We start from the raw sequence: 19159 nt of genomic DNA, 5'->3' as shown, positions 1-19159 counted from the left end.
ACCCTGTTATTTAATTTTTAGGATTTCACGTATTTATAGACAGAGGGGAAGGGAGGGAGAAAGAGAGGTAGAGAAACATCAGTGTGTGGTTACCTCTAACGCGTTCCCCCACCGGGGACCTGGCCTGCAACCCAGGCATGTGCCCTGACTGGGAATTGAACCCATGACCCTTTCATTCGCAGGCTGGCACTCAACCACTGAACCACACCAGCCAGGGCAATTTTTAAATAACTTTAATTGTGGTAAAGATATGCATAACACAAAGTTTACCACCCTAACGCTTTTTAAAAAGATTTTTATTTATTTTTTAGAGAGAGGGGAAGGAAAGGAGAAAGAGAGGAAGAGAAACATCAATGTGCGGTTGCCTCTCATGTGCCCCTCACAGGGGATGTGACCCAAAACCCAGGCATGTGCCCTGACTTGGAATTGAACCGCCAACCCTTTGGTTTGCAGGCCTACACTCCATCCACTGAGCCACACCAGCCAGGGCACCATCTGAACATTATTAAATGTCCAGTTCATCAGTGTTGAGTACACTCACATTGTCATGTAAATACCACCACCATCTATCTCTGGAATTCTTCATCTTGCAAAATTGAAATCCTTTCCCATTAAACGCTCACTCTCAATAGCCCTCCCTCCAGCCCTTGGCCCCCCACCATTCTACTCTATATCTCTGTGAAGTTGCCTACTCGAGGGACACTCATATAAATGGGATCACACGGCATTTGCCTTTTTGTGATGGGCTTATTTCACTGAGCATAAGGTCCTCAAGGTTCACCCGTGGCATAGCATGTGTCAGAACTTCCTTGCTTTTTAAGTTTGAATAATAACACTTTACTGTCTGGATGGGCCACGTTTTGTTCATCCATTCTTGCACTGATGGACACTTGAGTGGCTGGTTTGAACCGTGCTGCTATGAACATTGGAGTGCAGAGATCTCTTGGAGATTCTGATTTTAATTCTTCTGTATGACACCCAGAAATGAATGCTGGATCATATCATAATTCCGCACAAGGGTTCCAATTTCTCTGTACCCATGCCAACACTTGCTATTTTCTGTTTTTCTTGTTGATAGTAGCCATTCTAATGGGTGTGAGGTGGACCCTATTGCTTTTTAATTTTTTTATTTAGACGTAAGAAATTGAGCTTTATGAAATGTTTAGTGTAGCTACTGTTGGTGGTTACAAATCTACATTTTATGAAATGTGTGCATGTTGCTGGTGTGTGCACATGCGCGTGTTGTGACAGAGCGCAAGTGACCGGAGAGGTCTGGAGACCCCCAGTCCATCCCGCTCTGTGCTGTGTGGGGGGTGCAGGTGTTTGGATGATTCCTGTATTCCCAGGCCCAAGGGACCGTCTGTCTCGCCCTTCAGTGTCCGTGGCCATGACCCTTCCTCCTCTCTGCCCCAGCGCTGACCACGGAGGGGCCCGCGCCTGGAGGCTGAGCAAGGCCCAGGTACAGAGCGGGTCATTTGCTGAGTGAATGAATGAATGAATGAATGGTCTGTGTGACCTCTGGTCTGGGTGTGGACTGAAGAGGTCTGGCTGTCCCGCAGTGACGGGGCTGGGCGAGGCTCACCCGGGCAGAACCCGAGAGCGGAGGCAGCCGCAGGCCAGGCAGCCCAGGCCCAGGCTGAGGAGGCGCGGCCAGCGGAAGAGCAGGCGGTGGGCGGTTCGCACGTACAGGCTGCCCGAGGGGTCTGCGGCTTTGAGCGCAGTCAGGGGAGAGTAGCGGGCGTTGGTCTGTCTGCGCAGGGGTGGGCTGGTCGATTCGATGACCTTGACAATAACCTGTGGGGTGGAGCCCTGAGCCTGGGGGCCCAGGGACCGGAGTTTTGGAGGGAGGGGCCCGCCACACACCTAAGCCACATCGTGGGGCTCTGCGCCCCCACTCACCTGGGCCACGTCCTGTGGGCTCTGCCCTAGAGAGCGAAAGAGCTCCCGGGAAGCCGGGAGGTAGAGGTCCTGGAAGTAGTGCCGGGTGTCAGCGTCGGCGCCTGGAAACTCGGCTGCCGACGCCTGCTCCAGCAGCTTCCCCTCGAAGTCGGTGGCCACCGGCCCGGGTTCCACCAGGGAGACGCTGGGAACGGGGACAGGGGTGCCGAGTCTGGTGCCCCAGCACGCTCACGCCCCGCCTTGCTCATTACTGTCCCTCTTTCCTTTTCGACCCCCATTTCCCCATCACCGTTTGGTTCCTCCCTGTTCCCCCATTTCCTCCGTTACCCCCATTTCCTTGTATGCCCCATCACCGCCTCCATTCCCCACTCCCTGTCTCCACCCCCCAACCCCTGCCCAGCGCCGGCCTCACAAGATGCCGAACTGGAGCAGCTGGACGGCCAGACTCTCGAAGAATCCTTCCAGGGCAAACTTGGAGGCTGCATAGACGTCGTTGAACACGACACCTGAGAGGGTTGGAGGCAGGTGGACCCTTTGGGGGCCTGGGTGATGGGTTTGTGGGTCCAGAGGGAGAGGTGGTCTTTGGGAGACAGAACAAAAGGGGTTTGGCGACTGGAACGGGGAGCTGTCTGGGGCCAGCGTTCTGGGTGCGTGTTATTGTGTGATGGGAGCCTAGGGGTCAGGATGAGGTCGTCTTGGGGTGCCAGGTGCCCCCATGTTCCCCGCAGCACTCTGTCTGCCCTCAGCCCAGGAAACTCCCCTACTTCCTTGTATCCGCTAAACTCCTGGGGGCCACTTGGGTCTAGCTGTCCTCAGGGCTCCTAAGGACAAGTCCTGTTCAGCTGGTCCTTCTCAGTCCCGTTGGGCAGTGAAAGTGGCTGGTGAGGGTCCAAAGGGATGAGCAGAGTAAATGCACCTTCTCTGTGGCAGGATAATAAATAGGGTGGGATCCGCTGGGGAGGGGCCAGATCCGAGGAGATGTCCAGGGGAGCAAGGGAGTCTTGAGGGTTTCGAGGAGGAGAGACCCGAGAGCATGGATGGCAAGCAGGTGGCTTCCACAGTGGGTCCGTGGCAGACATCACTAGTCAACCGCTGCTCCCTTTGCTAAGGAACTTCAGAATCCTGAATCTAGACATCTCTGGGGCCCGGTGGTGAGTGTTTGTCAAGGCAGAGTCTGAGGAGAAGGAGTTCTGATGGATTTTTTGTTTATTTTGGAGGATGGTTGGGAGAGATTTTTGGAGGTGTTCAGAAGTGGGGTTGATACTGGGATGTGGACGGCCATTGGCAGCATCCATCCACAGCTACCTGTTCCTGCACCAAGGCAGACAGAATTAATCTATCCCTGAACTTTTCCTTGCAAGCTTCAGAATCCCTCTCAACACAGGCTCGTTTGGAACACGAACTAAAACCTATTTGCCATCTAGCTGGGGAGGGTCCGACACTGTGAGGGTTCTCAGGGTGGGTGTCCAGAGCTTACCCTGCAGCCCCATGACACTGCTGACTGCCACAATGTGGCCCTGTCGCCTTCTCTTCATGCCAGGAAGCACAGCTTTGACCAGACGAACAGCTCCGAAAAAGTTGGTGTCAAAGACTTTCTGCATGGCAGCGAGGCTGAGCCCCTCCAGGGGCCCCGCCAGGCCCACTCCAGCATTATTCACTGAAGGGGAGGTGCTGAGGGTTACTTCAAAGTCCCCTCTGGTGTCACTCCTCCAGGAACACTCCCTGAATCACTCCACCCGCCCACTCAAAATCCAGGGTAGGTTCAGGGTATCTTGGGGTGACAAATGTGGAGCCTGGATGACCTTTACAAATAATTCAACATTCCTTATAGGGGACCCTTAGCCTGGGTCGGGGGAGGGCTGCAGGGAGCAACCCCCCCTCTAACGCATGAGGAATTCAGCTGACCCCAAACTGCAGCGGAACAGCAACAACCTCCCTCCTTAGAAGGTTGTTAAGGAACCATGAGTTTTTCTTCATCACGCTCCCTTCCCAAAATGACTCATCAAAATAATTTTCCCAACCACATATGATTTTCTCCATATGTGAGAAGTTTTCTTCCATAAAATCCCCCTAAGCCCAGGTTTCGGTTTATTTCTTGTATCCCCAATAAACTGATTGGCTCCTTGGGCTCTTGGCCAGTTAGTCTACCCCTTCCGTTCAGGGTGAGGGGATGCTGATGCCCACACACTGCAGGGCCCTGCTGGGATGGGGATCTGTGCTCAGGCCAGGGCGGGGCGAGGGAGCCCAGGGACTTCTCACCCAGCACGTCCACTTCTCCCCGGATGCAGCCGAGACACTGGGCTACTGACTCGTCGCTGCACACGTCCAGTTGAGCCACAGTGAGGGTCTGACCCAGAGCCTCCCCGGCAGCTGCCTCCAGTGTCCCCTTCTTCCCCAGATCTCTCATGGTGGCCACCACTGGGGACAGAGGTTACAGTTGGGGCAGGCCCTGGCTCCTTCCCCCCCGTGTATGGACTTGCACATCTCTGTGATCTTGCATGAGCCACCACAGAAGGATGGCAACCCACAGGTTTACACACCTACACTCACCACACACCCACAGATGCACACTTGGGTACATACCTTTACACGTTTATCCATCCACCCATCCCACATGTCTGCTGAGCAGCTACCACACACCACACCCTATTCTAGGTACCGAAGCTACTGCATAAAACAAGATAAAGTCCATGCCTTCCTGGCATTCGCGGTCTAGTAGGTCAGACAATAAAATAAATACAAAACAGATTGTCTTGAGAAAAGACATGCATGCACACCTAGGGTTGACGTATGTGCTATGTGCACATGCAAGTATGAACAGTCACTGACACCGTCAACGTAAGTTCCAACTTACTGAACATCTACCATATGCCAGAAACTGTAAACACTGTTAGAACTCTGTGACTAGGTCACTGTCGTATTTTCCAGAGACCTTTCGTTGCATGTGCTCTTCTAGAACCTTGCCGCTCCCCCACCCAAACCCGAAATCTCTTCCCCCCTTTGAATCTTGCAGCTGGCCGTGCACCATAATGAATACAGTGAAAGTGATGTGCGGCTCCTGAGATTAGGCCGGAAAAGGTGCTGCTTTTCCTGGCTTGTTGCTGAACACTCACTCACTCCTGATGACTTCAGCCACCCTGTAGCAGCCCTGCTGTCCCGAGGCCACCGTGTTGGGGGGAAACTCAAGCTAGCCCAGATAGGGAGACCCCGTGAGGACGCTCTGAGACTCCTGAAAGGGAGAGAGGTGCTTGTCCACACCGTGACATGGTCCAGCCTCCTCTGTTCTGCTTCTAACCTTTGACCCTGAGTCAGAACCGTGCAGCCGAACACTTCTGAATTCATGGCCTTTGCAAACTGTGAGGTAAATGAGTACAGTGTTTCACAGCACAGATTTTGAGGGTGATTTGCTCAGCAATGGTGACCAAACAGGTAGAAAAAGTCATCCCCATCATACAGATGAGCAAACTGAGGCCTGACGGTGTGACAGTCCCAGTCTGTCCCAACCCTAACTAATGTTAGAAGTTAGATTTGAATCTGGGCTTATCAGAGTGCTGAGCTTACACACCTGTATATATATTTGTACCCCCCTCGTATGTGTACCACAATCACACATGTGTGCTCCTAGGGGGCATTTACATATGCCTGTGGGCCTGTGTGATTCATGGGTGCATCCACACCTACTACAGTGATAAGTGCGGGCCCAGGGGCTGGGCTGCTTGGGTTCGAATCCAGGCTCTACCACTTTCTAGCCGGGCGACATTGAGCAAGAACTTTTGACAATTTGTTTCTCAATTTCCTCATTTCTAAGATTGGACAAATGATAGCAGCTACCTCATAAGGGTGATGTGGGGATTAAATATCTAACTAGATGCAAAACACTTAGCCTGGGGCATCGCGAGCACTCAGTGAACATCACGCTTCAGCAGTTTCACACACTCGTCAGCTCGCGGAGTCTTTCCTGCACGCTGGCACCGATGCTGCCGCAGTCACAGCTGCGCGTGTGTCTGAGACTGGGGCAGAGGGCTGGGAGAAGCGGCTCTGCCAACTGGGACACCCCCCCCCCCCGCCCCCTGCCCCGGCACAGCCTCTTCTTAAGCAACAGCCCTTTGCCCACTTTGACTCCAGCCTGCTCTGGGTCAGAGGTCTCCACGGGGCAGGGGGTGCAGACTGGGGCCACTGACTCCAGAACTGCTGACGTCCAAGTCCCTAGGCCTAGAGGACCCCTGGAAGCCCCAAGGTCAGATCACATAAGAGGCTTATCTTGGAGCGGTGATCTGGGGGGGGGTGGAGGAGGGGAGCCCTGGGGAATACCTGAGTGAAGTCTTCACTGGCCCCTCTAAAACTATCACTGCTCCCCACCTGCCCTGTTGCCCTTGCTTTATTTTGCTTCTTAGCACTTATTAGCACTAGACACATAAACATTTGAAATCTGTTTATTGTCTGTCTTCCCTCCCCTCCCCCACTACACCTCCAATAAAGGCAGAGATTTAGTCTGTTTTGTTCACACCTGTATTTCCAGCTCCTAGAACAGTGCCCAGCACTGAGTAGGTGCTCAGGAAACACTCGCTGGCTGAGAGGCTGATTCGAGAGGCAAGGTGGGAAGGGGCCTCCACTGGCCCCAGCTCCCCCCCAAGCCCCCAAATGCAGCTGGAAGGGAATAGTGCCAGGGGGGCTGAGGGTCCGGGAAGCTGTGCCGGGCCCCGCCCCTCTCAGTCCTGCCCCAGGCCCTTACCCTGGTAGCGTCTCCTGGGGTCACGAGCCAGCTGCACCGCGAGCTGCAGGCCGATTCCGGAGGAGCAGCCCGAGATCAGCACAGTCCGGGGAGGATCGGCCATGTTCATCCCTCCCAGACACGTGACCTCTGCTGGCCAGCATCTGACCCCGGCCACCTGTCATCCCGAACATCCTCAAAACGGATCCCCTGCAGGGCAAAAGGCCCCCTCAAACCCCTGATTCCAAACTGACCCAGGACAGGCAGTGGGTGGGGGAGGGTTCCTCAACCCCAACACATCCACTTTCCTTTATCTGTCAAAAGTTTCTTGTCACTGCTACACTTATAACGGGGGACTTTTTGTTATGACTGTAAATTATTCGGGGCTGGGGGTAGTTCAGGGATTCCGGGGAATTCGCAGGGGCATTCGCTTAATGTCTGTATTCTGGGCAAAGAATCTTCGACTGGAGGGAGAGAGAGAGAAGGTGACAGAGAGTGTGGCCCCAGGAAGGCCCTTTTAAATGTGCACAGAAAGGTTAGCAGACAGGATTAGATGTAGCAGGAACTTCCCAGCGAGGCAGGGCAGGGGAGAAGCTTTATGAGAATCTTTTGGCTGGAGAGGTCTCAGCCTCGGATGTCCCTGGGGAGGGAGGAGGAGCACCCTGGGGAGGCTTCCTCTGCTCCCCCCACGATGGGAGCCCCCATCCCCCCTTCAGGCCAGAAGACGCCCCACCCCCTCCTCTCCAGGGACACAGAGACGCTTTGTCTAAGGAGCCAGAGGCTGGGAGGGAGGCGCTGCTGGTTTCTCCTTCTGGGTGGTGAGGGGGTAGCTCAGGGCCCAGGATACGCCCCTTGGGTTCCTCCCTGTGGAAGCTTTCTCCCATCCCACATGTCTGCTCCTGTTCTGCTGCACAAACGGCTCCACCTGACCCCCTGGGGCCTCTTCACACTGGGGGGCCCCAGTAGCATGAGGGGGCCCCAGCCTCACTCCAGAAGTGTCAGGGAGCTGCTCCTCCCTGTGGCAGTGTCCTGTGGTCGGAGCACAGCCAGACTTCCCCATCTAATGGGGGTTCGCGTGAGGGTTTGGGATTGGGGCTCGGGGGTCCATTTGGGGAACTGGGTTGGGGAGGGGAGGGCTAGGGTTGGAGCTGGGGCCTTTTATTTGAAGATTGAGAGTTTGGGGGAAGTCAAGACCGGTGCTTGGGGGTCTGTGGTGAGGGTTGGGGATGGGGCTGGACGTCCAGTCCTGGAATTTGGGTGGATCGATGAAGGTTTGGGGCAAGTCTGGGAACTCCATTTTGGAATCTGGGGTGAGGTCTGAGGTAGGAAGAGGTACCCTTACTTGGGGACCTGAAGGGAAAGTGCTGGGGTGAGGCGGTACCTCTTCTGTGGGGCTCGGCGATCAGGGAAAGGCAGGTCGTCAGGAGGTGGGTGTGAGATCCCACTGAGGGGCCCTGGGCGGCTCGGGAGGAGTTTGGGATGAACCTGGGCCCCCGATACTAAGGCCTGGGTGGAGCTGCGGTTCAAATGAGGCTAAGATCTCCTTTGAGGGGACTTGTTCTGAGAAAAGGGCTTGGGGTAAGACTGGGACCCAAATTCTAAGGCTGGATGAGAGTGACCCTCCTCCTCCGGCGTGGGGTGGGGCACGGAGGGCCCGGCGCCGGCCCAGGCTCCCCGCAAGCTGGCCAATCGGCGCTCAGCCCAAACTTTCCCAAACCCCCCCGCCGCCAGCTGTCAGCCAGCCCCCTTCCCGCGAGGCCCGCCTGGCCGGGCGCCGGAGCCCAGGGCGAGGCCAGGGCGGGGTCTCCAGCAGTCTTCTGCGGATCCCGAGTGGAGCCGGCTGCCCGAGTGCGTGTGCCGAGCCCGTGGAGTCGCCACTCCCCGCCGCCGCCTGGGCCAGTCCGCTACCCTCCGTGTGGGCGCCGCCGGGATGGGGGCCCGCGGGGAACGGGGCCAGCCGCGGGCCGGCCTCTGCCTGTTCCTGGCCTTGCTGCGGCTCCTGCCCCGGACACAGGCCGGTGAGCCGGGAGGGAGGACAAAGGACGCGGAGTGCAGGACCCAGTGAGGCCCCCACAGACGGGGTGGAGTCAGGAAAGCAGGGGTAGCGTCTACGTTGCGCGTGGCTGCTGCGTGCGAGTGTCCGGCTCCGGGCGACTCGTGGGTGTGACATCGCGGGTGGGGCGGGGAGCCGCGACCGCGCTCTGCTGCAGTTTATAGGTGCGCGCGTGCAGTGATGTGCGTCTGGATGTTGGAGTGAAATTGTGTGTGCGCCGGAGCATGAGAGTTGACCACGGTTGCACGGACATGGGTGACGGGCCGATCCGAGCGTGCGGTTGTCGGTTGTGGAAGTGCAGGTGTGTCTGTGCGTGTGTGGGGAGAGCAGATTTTGAGAATGACCATGTGCGATAGTGCGTTTCTGGGTGGCCCTGAGGGGTGCGGCGGTGATTTGGGGGCGTGATTCCCAGTGAGGACGTGACGGTGAGTGGGTGGTATGGGAGAGGGCTAATCGGAGATTCACACTTACCTTCGAGTCCCCCCAAATGGCTTTGCTCTACTCTCCCTCTTCCTCCTCTCTCCCCAGTGGTCGTGCGACCACCTGCTCTCCCCAAACTCCTCCCCCCCGCCCCCCTCGCCACGCTCCCCAGACCTGGGATCAGCACCATGGACAGGGCCCGGGGAGGCCCGCGGTGAGGGGCGAGGCGGGGCGTGGCGTGGGGCGGGGCGTGGCGGGGCGGAGGGAGGGCGGGGGCATGAGTGGCAATTGCTCTCCACTCCAGCTGAGCGAGCCTGGGGTGTTTTTCCCGAGGAATTTCTCAGGAGCCCCCGCAAGGGTCCCGGGGGCCGCCGGACGGGTGAGTCAGCGCTGACGCACGCCCAGCTGCGCGCATCTGGCTGGTTGCCGCGCCCGCCCCGCGGGGGTCCTGCTGCTGGGCACCCGGGGTTGGGGTTTGGGAAGATTATGGTTCCTCAAGTGGTGGTCGAGAGGGCTTCCCTGGTCTGAGAGATCCCAGGCCAGGCCCTCTTGGAAATCCCTCCCTCAGGTGAGCTCAGCCCCACAACAGGCCCGCGCAAACACACAGACACACACACACACCACTTTCTCACTTTCTCTGAAGTCCAGGGAAGTGCCTGCTCACGTGGGTAATCCTTGACTGGCCTAGGCCCCATTCCCACGTTCGCACATCCACAGAGCCTTTCAGTTTCAGGCAATTAATCAGAATACAAACCCTTGGGACACCGGGAATGTTAAACACGGGGGCCCACGCCCAGGCAGCCCCATCAGCCACCCGCCACACGGTCACAGCTTTTGTCACCCTCCCACGCTTCCAAACTCTCACATATGCTTCCACTGGCGTTCGTACAGCACCGTCAACATTCGCAACCAGCCACCCACTCGCTGACTGGGCCTGCTTTCACATTTGCCTCATCGCCCCAGCTCGAGCCTCAGCTCCTGCCGCCCAGACTCACCTGTGTGACCTCACCGCCAGGACCTGGCTCTCATGGACACACAGCCACAAGTCAAAGAACGGAGCCCAGTCTTTCCACATTGGCCAAGTGCACACATTGACACACCACAGGTTACACTTTTAGACATTCTCTGGTTCATCTGAAGTCACACATGTGCTACATGCAGTCTCATGCATGTGCACGGTAGCACATGCACACGCTTGCACAGACGCTCACCCCTCTGCTCTCCTGCACTTCTGGGGGCAGCCGAACTGGGCTGCAGCCTGGTCTCTGCCGGCCACCCTCCATGGCCTAGGCCCCACCCAGTGTGTCCCTGGGTCCTGACCTCCACAGGGGAGAGTCCGGGGGCAGGGTGGGCTGGGCCCTTGACAAACCCCCACCTCCGGACCCTGCAGGCAAGACTCAATGCCTCTTGTGTGTCTCCTTGTCACAAAGCCAGCCATGAAAAGAAAGGGCAGTCAGTTTTTGAAAGGTCATTTAAGAAGGGCTGCAAGATTGAAGCAAAAGACATTTGAGTTAGATAATGGGAAGGACTTTTTAAAAAATTTATTGATTTGAGAGAGAGAGAGCGTGATTCGTGGTTCCACTTATTATGCCTTCATTGGTTGCTTCTCGTATGTGCCCTGACTGAGAATTGAGCATGCAACCTTGGGACATCACTGTAACCAGCTGAGCTAGGGTTGGGAGGACTTTTTAAACGTGAATGAACTGTTGGTCAGTAGATTTTCCCACTGGAGAGACTGGGGCCTGGACAAGGGGAGAGCCTGGGAGAGCCGCACTAGGTGGGGTCATGGATCTCGGCTCTCCCCCGGGTTCCAGCCTGGAGGGGGCGCAGCTGGGATGATCATTCCATGAGGGAGTGACCCTTGTGGTCAGCAGAGCCTGGGAGCCCAGATCTTAGCCCCAAGGGTCTGTAACCCAAATACCTCTAATGACAGCCCAGCCGCAGAGCAGGCGATGAGAGACAGGGTTGGTGAGGGGGCAGGGTTGAGGCGGCAGAGGAAGAGGCAGAGGGAGAGGGATGGAGGGAGCAGTTCACAGAGAGACGGAGAGAAAGGCTCTGAGACAGAGACATTCAGAGAGGCAGATAGGAGAACAAATAAAATATCAAGAGACAGAGAGAGAGAGGGAGGGGGAGGGGAAGAGGGCGAGGGAGCCTGATTCAGAGCTGGACGTGGAGAGAGACCTGGAAAGACCGAGAGAGAAAGTGGGACAGAGAGAGGGTGGGGCAGGGGAGAGAAGACGGAAAAGAAAGAGCAGAAGGAGGTTGGGGGGAGTCGGAGCTGAGGCCCAACCGGGCTGTGCAGAGTCTGGAGAACGAGGAGTCTGACCCCGCAGGAGCTGAGGGGTGGAGTTCCTCAAGCAAGCCCTTATCTCCCCCAAGTCTGGCCCCCTACCCCAACTTCCAATAGTGAGGTCAGCACAGCCGCCCCCAGGGTGAGGTCATGAGCAGATCTAGTAGAATCTAGAGCCTGCCAAGAAGCTGGGTCAGGGGGTCAGTGCGATGTCTGCTGGGGGGAGGGTGGCAGAGAAGAGGGGCGAGCAGGCAGGGCAGCCCCCGGCCACCCCTGTCCAAGCCATGTGGTTCCACTTAGTGCTGGCCAGCCTGGGCTGCATGGGGTGGGGCTGGCAGGACTGCTTGGACGAGGATCTGGTTGGGCCGGACCAGTCCCTTCCTTCGCTGGGATGAGAGGGAGTGGGGTCAGAGGGGGATCAGGAGGTTATCAGAGAGAGGTGGTCATGCAGAAACCTAAGAGAGAGCTAACATGGGGAGGTCGCAGGTCAGATGGGGGAGACTGGGACAGGCAGAGGAGGTCGGGGGGTGGCCAGAGAAAGAACGGTCAGAGCGGTAGACCTGAAGTGGCAGCAGTCACAGGGAGGAGATCGCGGTGACGGCAGCCAAAGTGGAAGTCAGAAGGAAGCAATCAGGAGAGCTGGGGGTCAGTGGTCGGAGGAAGAGGTCAGAGGGAAGAGGTCAGAGATACACAAGGAGTGGAGGGGCCCTCTCTGAGTGTTTCCTCTGGCAGGGGCTTCAGGCCTGAGAAGCAGCCCCAGGGAGTTGGTGCGGGGGAGAGTGGAGAGGGGGATGGTCTAGCTCTGGGGCTCAGGCCAGGAAGCTTTTATTCATCCCAGAACTAGGTCAGTGTATTTTTCTCTCACCAAAACCAAGGGGAAAAAACACAACATAACAGTAGTCAACAGGCTGATGAGGCCGGAACAGCTGTGGGGGGTGAGGGGGGTGAGGGTCCCGACCTGCTCCCTCTCTCTGACCCACAAACACAGTGTGTGGGGGGGAGCTGAGTCGCCAAACCTGAGCCATTCACATGGAGTCCTGAGCTTGTTTTAAGTGCCTTGCACCCCGGCTTCTTTCTGCAGCAGACCCTGTGGATGTGCTGAAGGTGCTGGGTGTGCGGGGGGGCCAGGCTGGGGTCCCCGAGGTGCCCGGCTTCTGCCCCCAGAGGCCTCCGGAGGGCGACCGGGCATTCAGCGTGGGCAAGGCCAGCACACTAGGTGCCCCCACGTGGGAACTCTTTCCAGGTAGGTCAGTGTGGGAGGGGCTGCGGGTCATCCTGGGAGCATGGGTCACTGCCAGGTCATCTGAGCTGCCCCTTTCCCTCTGACCCCCCCATCAGATGGACACTTCCCTGAGAACTTCTCTGTGCTGATCACTTTTCGGGCCCAACCAACCAACCAGTCTGTCCTTCTATCCATTTATGACGAGGGTGGCGCCCGGCAGCTGGGACTGGTGCTGGGGCCAGGTCTGGGTCTCCTAGGTGGGCCCTTTAGACCCCTCCCCCATCAGTTCAACCTCATGGACGGCAGGTGAGTAAGGGAGGGTGAGGGTCCTAAGAGTCGTGGCTGAGAAGCCCTCCTCACTGAGACCTCTCCCTGCAGATGGCACCGTGTGGCAGTCAGTGTGGATGGCAGCACGGTGACCCTGGTGGCCGACTGTGAACCTCAGCCCCCTGTGTTGGGCCAGGGGCCTCGATTCATCAGCACAGGTGGACTCATTGTGCTGGGGACCCAGGATCTCGGGGAGGAGAGTTTCGAGGTAGGGGTTCGGGGATAAGGGAAGCTGAGGCAGAGGGCAGGCGGAAGTTTTACCCACGTCCTGGCCTCTGGAGAAGAGATTGGAGAAAGGGGATGTCCTGCTTGTTGCCAGGGAGCTGGGGGGGGCGCATATTGCTGTGCATGTGCCCGGTGTGGGACTGCGAGACTCCAGAGCCACAAAAGGATGTTGAGTGGTGGCAGGCACTTGGCTCGTGGTGGGAGGACGAGACTGTGGTGGTGTGTGACTGTGTGCAAAGTGGTGATGATGCTGGGCGCTGGCAGGCAAGGCGCGGTGGCGCTGGCTGGGGAACAGGGTTGTCTTTGGTGTGGTGGCTGCAGCGGTGAGTGTGCCGTGTGCCACCTCCAGGAGGCCGGTGGCCTCATCCACCTTGTGGTCCACCTTGTCCTCAGTACCCGGCACATAGTAGGTGTCACCATGTATCTGAGAGCCTCTGGTGGTATAAATATCGGGGGGTGTGGTTTGCGGTTCTGATTTGCTGTGACCCTGATAGAATCTTTCTCCTCTCAGTTTTAAGGGGCAGTAACCCCCCATGGGGCTGTGGTGTGGCCACCCCTTCCTTATACTCGGGGTTCTCTGGGTGAAGAAGCACCAGACCTCGGTGCTTGGAATGGGGTCAGAGTCAGCCCTCGGCTCCCTTTCCCATCTTCCACCCTCTCTCCAGGGAGACATTCAGGAGCTGCTGATAAGCCCAGATCCTCAGGCTGCCTTCCAGGCCTGCGAGCAGTACCTTCCTGGCTGTGACCACCTGGCCCCGACAGCCACCGGGGTGAGTGAGAGGCTTGTCCGGAGGTCACAGGCTGAGTCACCGCTGGCTCCGGGTCTCAGGAATGAGTGAATTCTGAGCCCCATCCATGGGCCTGAGTAACTTCTGCCCTCACTCAGATCCTAGGCATGAGTGACCTCAACTCAGGGTCATAAGGCTGAGTGAGCTTTGGCTTCAAAACATAGGATCAGCGGGCTACGTGCCAACATAGTCCCAGGTGGCCTGAGTGAGGAGGCCTCCACAGAGGGCCTCTGGACCTGACTGGGCACCTCTTCCCAGGTTCCCCGGGGTGAGCCAGAAACCCCTCCCCCTCAAAGGAAGAGGAAGGGAAAGGGGAAGAAAAAAGGGCGTGGTCGTAAGGGGAAGGGCAGGAAGAAGAAGAACAAGGAGACCTTGACCCTGGCTCCGTCCCTCGGCTCCCTGGAGAACCAGGTAAGGGGCCTGTGACCTCTCACCTCCGATCTTGGACTGTCTGACTTCTGGTCTCTGATTCCCACTGATGACTGGCTCCTGGTGTCCAATCCCTGACTTTTGATTTCTTTTAGCTGCCTGATGACTGGGGGGGGGGGAGGTCTGGTCCTGTCTTATGAGCTCTTCTGCCTCTGCCCCCAAGTTCTGGGGGGCTGGAGGGTGGGGCGCACCGGATGAGCACCTGTTGTTAGAGGGCTTGTGAGGAGGGTGCTGTTTGAGAGCAGTTGGGAAATGATGGGTTCCCTGGTTAGTGGGCCATCGCTTGGGGTTGACTGGTTGGGGCCATTGGTGAGGGTTATTTATTGGGGGGTCATTAATTGAAATGGGGGACACTATCTGACCTCCCTGACAGAGATCACTGGTTGTGAGGGTCACTATAGGGAGAGAGGCATTACTTGACGTCAGTGTTGGGGGTGCCTCTGTTGGAGGCCACTGTAGGTGTTATGAGTGTCACTAGTTTAGGGGTCATGGGTGCAGGGTCGTTGCTGGGGGTCATGACTCGAGGAGGTCATCCTCGAAGGATTGTTGGCTGGACGGCACTAGTTGGAGGAGTGACTTTCAGGGGGTCATGGATGAAGTAAGTTCCCCAGTGGGTTCTTCTTCTTTTTTTTTTCCAGTGGGTTATTCTTTAGGAACTCATGGATGGGTTACTGGTGGTGGCATTTCTGTTTGGTGTTGGGGGTCACGGTTTGGGAAGCACTAGCAGGCTCCCTTATGGGTGTTCATTATTGAAGAACCACTGGCTGGGAAATAATTGATTAGGGATTGCTGGTGGGGCTTATTAGTTGGGGGGTCACTGGGCAGGGGGCCTTAGTGATCCTTGGTAAAGGCCATTGGCTGGAGTCTTTGTTTAGGCTAGGGTCACTGGCTGTACTACATCTGCTCTCAGTATTAGTGTGGAGAAAGAGGTTATTACTTCAGGCCTAGAGCAGGGACACCATGAGTAGCCTGCCTCTCCTCAGCCCATCCCCTTACCTGGGTCCCCACTGTCTCCTTCATGCCCTTGACCCAGTGCCTCTGCAGCTGTCCAGGCCAGGAGCAGCTGCCACTCCCTCACTTATTGTGACCTGGCCGGCTGACTGTGCAGCTTGCCTTTGGAGAGGACATGTGGGATAGGTTTCCCAGAGTCTGGCCCTGTGTGCTGGACCTTGAACCTGACCAATGTGCTCTGGAGCAAGCCTAGCTCTGTCTTCCAGGCTTCCCAGACCGGGCTCGGCCCTCTTCCTCCTCCACACATGAGGGCTCCCCCTGCTGGCTGTCCTGGTCTAGCCCACAATCCTTGCCTCCAGTGGCCAGCCTCCTACCCAACACTCCTCTCCTTTTCTGGGAATCCTCCCATGTCCCCTTCCCCAGACTGAGTGCTAAGGATGGGTGGGGGCGGGGCAGGACCTATCTTCTCCTTGGCCTCCTTTTTGTCTTAGCTGGCTTGACCCTGAACCTGATAGTCTTGTGCCTTCTCCAGACCTCCACTGACATCCCCAAGATGGAGACAGCAGCTCCAACTCTGCCTCCAATGCCCACGCCCCTGGTCGTCACCACCACTGTGACTATTGGCCGCAATGTCACTACCCTGGAGGTCAGTGAGGACTTAAAGGGGCTGGAAGGGAAGGTCCCTGGGCAGTGGTGGAGGCAGATGATGTGGAGGTCAGGGGCAAACCTTGGCCTGTCCTCATGTCCTCAGGAAGGGCTGGACCCTGACGGTGGAACTGAACCGGGGACCCTGGAGACTGAGTTAGCCAGAGAAGAAGAAGAAGGAGGTGGCTCCACCATGGGCCCCGACTTCCGGGCAGCAGAACAGTCATCACGAGCTCAGTTCCAGATCTTTTCTGTGAGTCTGGGCGGGTGGGTTAGGCTCAGGGGGAGCCACACATGGTCCCATTTCCTCTCTTGCCTTCTTTCTCTTGCCTAGAATGCCTTCCCACCACCTCAGCCCAGTCGACAGACATTTACCGACAGACACTGCGCTGTGACAGGCATTGTGCTACCAGACGGCTGTCTGGGTGGGGTGATTCATTCAACATTTAGTCTAAGCATGAGGAGAAGCCACTGGAGATGGAGCAAGATCAGTCTGAGCTTTGAAAGCTCCTTCTGGCTGCTGAACAGCCAGCCTATGGACCTGAGGGGGAGCCAGAGAGGCAGCAGGGAAACCCGCAGTCTCAGCAGCAGGGGGTGGTGACCTGGAGGAGGGCAGTGGAGGTGGGGGTAGAAACAAGTGGACGGATTTGCACCGCGCTCCATTTTGGTCTTGCTGCTGGAGGTGGAGAAAGACGTAAGGATGACTGGGTAGATTCCTGACGGGACAGCTGACTGAGATGGGGAAGCAGGTGGAAAGTGCCAAGGATCTTTCTCATGTGACAAATTGGCAACCCCTGCTGGGCATCCAAATGGAGATGTTAAGTGGGCGGTTGGTTCGAAGATTCTGGAAATCGAGAGACATGCTCTAGGCTGGAGATAAAGACTTGGGACTGATTGACAGAGAGCCGCTATTTTAAGTGAAGGAATTAGATGAAATTGCCTAGGAAAATAATGCAGACAGAGAAGAGGACCCAGGTTCTAGCCTTGGTGTTGGACAGGGTGGAGGTGAAAAATTCTCATCAGCATATTGGAGTGCCTGTGATGGGCCAAACATTGTTTCATCTTGTTCATGTTTTCATGGGAGACACACAGCCATCATCCACCTACAGAGTGTGCAGGGAATGCCATAGAAGGTGAATAGGCTGCCGACCATCTCTCAGCTAGTGAGAGGAGGTTCCAGGACTAGGGCCACACACCAGGCTCTAGGGCTGGCGCCCTGCCCCTCGGTGCAGTGTGGCCAGCTAGCAGCTGGAAGTGAACTGCTTCAGCGGTTTGAAGCACAATTGCACTGTGCTTCCAAAATGGAGGGCGGTGCAAATCCGTCCACTTGTTTCTACCCCCACCTCCACTGCCCTCCTCCAGGTCACCACCCCCTGCTGCTGAGACTGCCGGTTTCCCTGCTGCCTCTCTGGCTCCCCCTATGGTCCATAGGCTGGCTGTGCACGCATACACGCATGTGTGTGTGCTGAGTGTGAGGCTGGTTGGCTGGGAGTCCTTCATCCGAGTTCCAGGGCTCACACCTCTTTTCTCTCCACCCCCTCTCCCAGGGCGCCAGAGAGAAGGGAGCCAAAGGAGAACCTGCAGTGATTGAAGAGGTGAGGGGCCTGGGGCTGGAGAAAGTGGTGGAATCCGGGCTAGACTGGGGGTCACACTCATTTCTCCTTCAGGGACAGCAGTTTGAGGGACCTCCAGGAGCCCCAGGACCCCGGGTGAGTCGCGGCTGCATCCCCCTCTTCCTGTCTTTCTCCTCCAGTTGGGGTTTTTGAGCCCCTGGGGTGAGGATTTGGGCTGTAATATTGCCAGGCCATTCGAAGACTATTAGACATTGGAAACTGAAAGGATGTCAAAATGGAGACTGGAGTGTAAAGGCGACGAGTGTTAATACAGTGTTAGGGGGCCGGGGATGGCTCGGTGGTGGGGTGGGGAGGTCAGCATGGGGTCAGGGTCAGTGGTGGGTCAGAAGTCAGCCTGGTTCACACGTTGTACCTCTGTCCCTCTGTTCTCAACAGGGGGTGGTCGGCCCCTCAGGCCCCCCTGGACCCCCAGGATTCCTTGGGGACCCCGGTCCACCGGTAAGAGGCTCCCCCAGGATATATCCATCTCAGGGGAGTGAGGCGTCAAGCTGTGGAGCTGAGGCTGGGAGCCTGGCTGTCTGAACATGGGACTGAGAGGCTGGGCCTGGGGACAGCAGCCTGGAGCTGGGGCCGACCCTCCTGCCCCCCCCCCCGCCCTTGTCTGTGAACGGGCACTCTGGCTCTGGCCCCCCTGCTGTCTCTGGGGGCCTGTCTCCCGCGTTTCTCCCCGAGTCTGTCTCCAAGTGCCTTTTATCTCTGTTTTTTCTCCCTGTGTCTCCGTCTCGTCCTCTCTCTTCCGTTTGTCTGTCGGTCTCTGTGTTCTGCCTCCACCACTTTTTCTGACCCTCCCTCCCTCCATCTCTCTGTTTCTGCCTCCGTTCCCTTTCTCCTGCCTCCCTCTCTCCACTTCTCCTCCTCCGCGTCTCTCTCACCTCTCCCCGCCCCTCTCGGCCTCTCTGCGTGTCTCCCTCCCGCAGGGCCCCGCCGGCCTCCCAGGCATCCCTGGCATCGACGGAGTCCGGGGCCTGCCGGGCACTGTGATCATGATGCCGGTAAGGAGGAGACTGGGGGGCACAGCCGCGGGGGGTGGAGCCTCTCCTGGCGCCTCCCTCACCACCGGTTGCCTGCTAGTTCCAGTTTGCAAGCGGCTCCCTCAAAGGACCCCCAGTCTCCTTCCAGCAGGCACAGGCTCAGGCAATACTGCAACAGGCTCAGGTGTGTGGAGGACCGTCAGGGGACCCGGGGGGCGGAGAATGGGAGGACACTGACAAAATGGCAGAGATGGGGGGTAATGGAGGGCTAGTCAGGAGACCGGCAGATACTGGTCTCCTGAGGGTCCCTCTGGCTGGCGGGGGTGCTGGAATCTTGCGGGAGATCTGAGGCCCTGCTGCCCTCTCTGCCTTTCCAGCTCTCTATGACAGGCCCCCCTGGCCCGGTAGGGCTCACTGGGCGCCCAGGCCCCGTGGTGAGTAAAGAGGCTGCGTGGGGGAGGGAGACACCTCCGTGGAGGGGGAGCCTGTTCTAATAGTATTACCCCATCTCTTCCCCCAAGGGCCTCCCTGGGTATCCAGGTCTGAAAGGAGAGATGGGAGAAATGGGGCCACAGGTGAGCTCGGAGGGCGTGG

General features: G+C 57.5%; 2 protein-coding genes across 6 annotated transcripts in view; one reads left to right on the top strand and one right to left on the bottom strand.

Annotated features, from left to right (window-relative positions):
- Positions 1–275: 275 nt before the first annotated feature.
- On the bottom strand, positions 276–6757 carry RDH8 (retinol dehydrogenase 8). 2 transcript variants are annotated; one of them, XM_037127319.2, is made up of 6 exons: positions 6632–6757; positions 4159–4317; positions 3377–3556; positions 2312–2405; positions 1900–2083; positions 276–1815 (listed from the first exon to the last, which is right to left on the bottom strand). In XM_037127319.2, exons 1-6 carry the CDS (start codon positions 6738–6740, stop codon positions 1579–1581), a joined length of 963 nt encoding a protein of 320 aa, XP_036983214.2. In that variant the 5' UTR covers positions 6741–6757; the 3' UTR covers positions 276–1578. The 2 variants fall into 2 exon arrangements, with proteins under 2 accessions (XP_036983214.2, XP_036983211.2); XM_037127316.2 differs by having other exon boundaries at positions 276–1794.
- Positions 6758–8368: 1611 nt separating this feature from the next.
- COL5A3 (collagen type V alpha 3 chain) overlaps positions 8369–19159 on the top strand; it is a 46475-nt gene continuing 35684 nt past the window's right edge. Inside the window, exons 1-16 of one of the 4 annotated variants that reach the window (XM_053658532.1) lie at positions 8369–8628; positions 9388–9462; positions 12455–12616; positions 12712–12901; positions 12974–13130; positions 13813–13917; positions 14194–14346; positions 15848–15961; positions 16067–16213; positions 17508–17555; positions 17628–17669; positions 17970–18032; positions 18512–18586; positions 18666–18749; positions 18943–18999; positions 19087–19140. In XM_053658532.1, the coding sequence (XP_053514507.1) occupies positions 8541–8628; positions 9388–9462; positions 12455–12616; positions 12712–12901; positions 12974–13130; positions 13813–13917; positions 14194–14346; positions 15848–15961; positions 16067–16213; positions 17508–17555; positions 17628–17669; positions 17970–18032; positions 18512–18586; positions 18666–18749; positions 18943–18999; positions 19087–19140 (1614 nt within the window). In that variant the 5' untranslated portion in view covers positions 8369–8540. Of the gene's footprint in view, positions 8629–9387; positions 9463–12454; positions 12617–12711; positions 12902–12973; positions 13131–13812; positions 13918–14193; positions 14347–15847; positions 15962–16066; positions 16214–17507; positions 17670–17969; positions 18033–18511; positions 18587–18665; positions 18750–18942; positions 19000–19086; positions 19141–19159 lie in introns of all 4 variants that reach the window. The other 3 variants (XM_037127321.2, XM_037127320.2, XM_053658533.1) reach the window with 3 other exon arrangements.

This window comes from Artibeus jamaicensis, unplaced genomic scaffold, assembly GCF_021234435.1.
Source record: "Artibeus jamaicensis isolate MK-2021 breed Jamaican fruit bat unplaced genomic scaffold, CSHL_Jam_final scaffold_537, whole genome shotgun sequence".
Lineage (NCBI taxonomy): Eukaryota > Metazoa > Chordata > Mammalia > Chiroptera > Phyllostomidae > Artibeus > Artibeus jamaicensis.
Note: the sequence above shows the minus strand (reverse complement) of the source record. Positions and strands in the feature narration are given on the sequence as shown.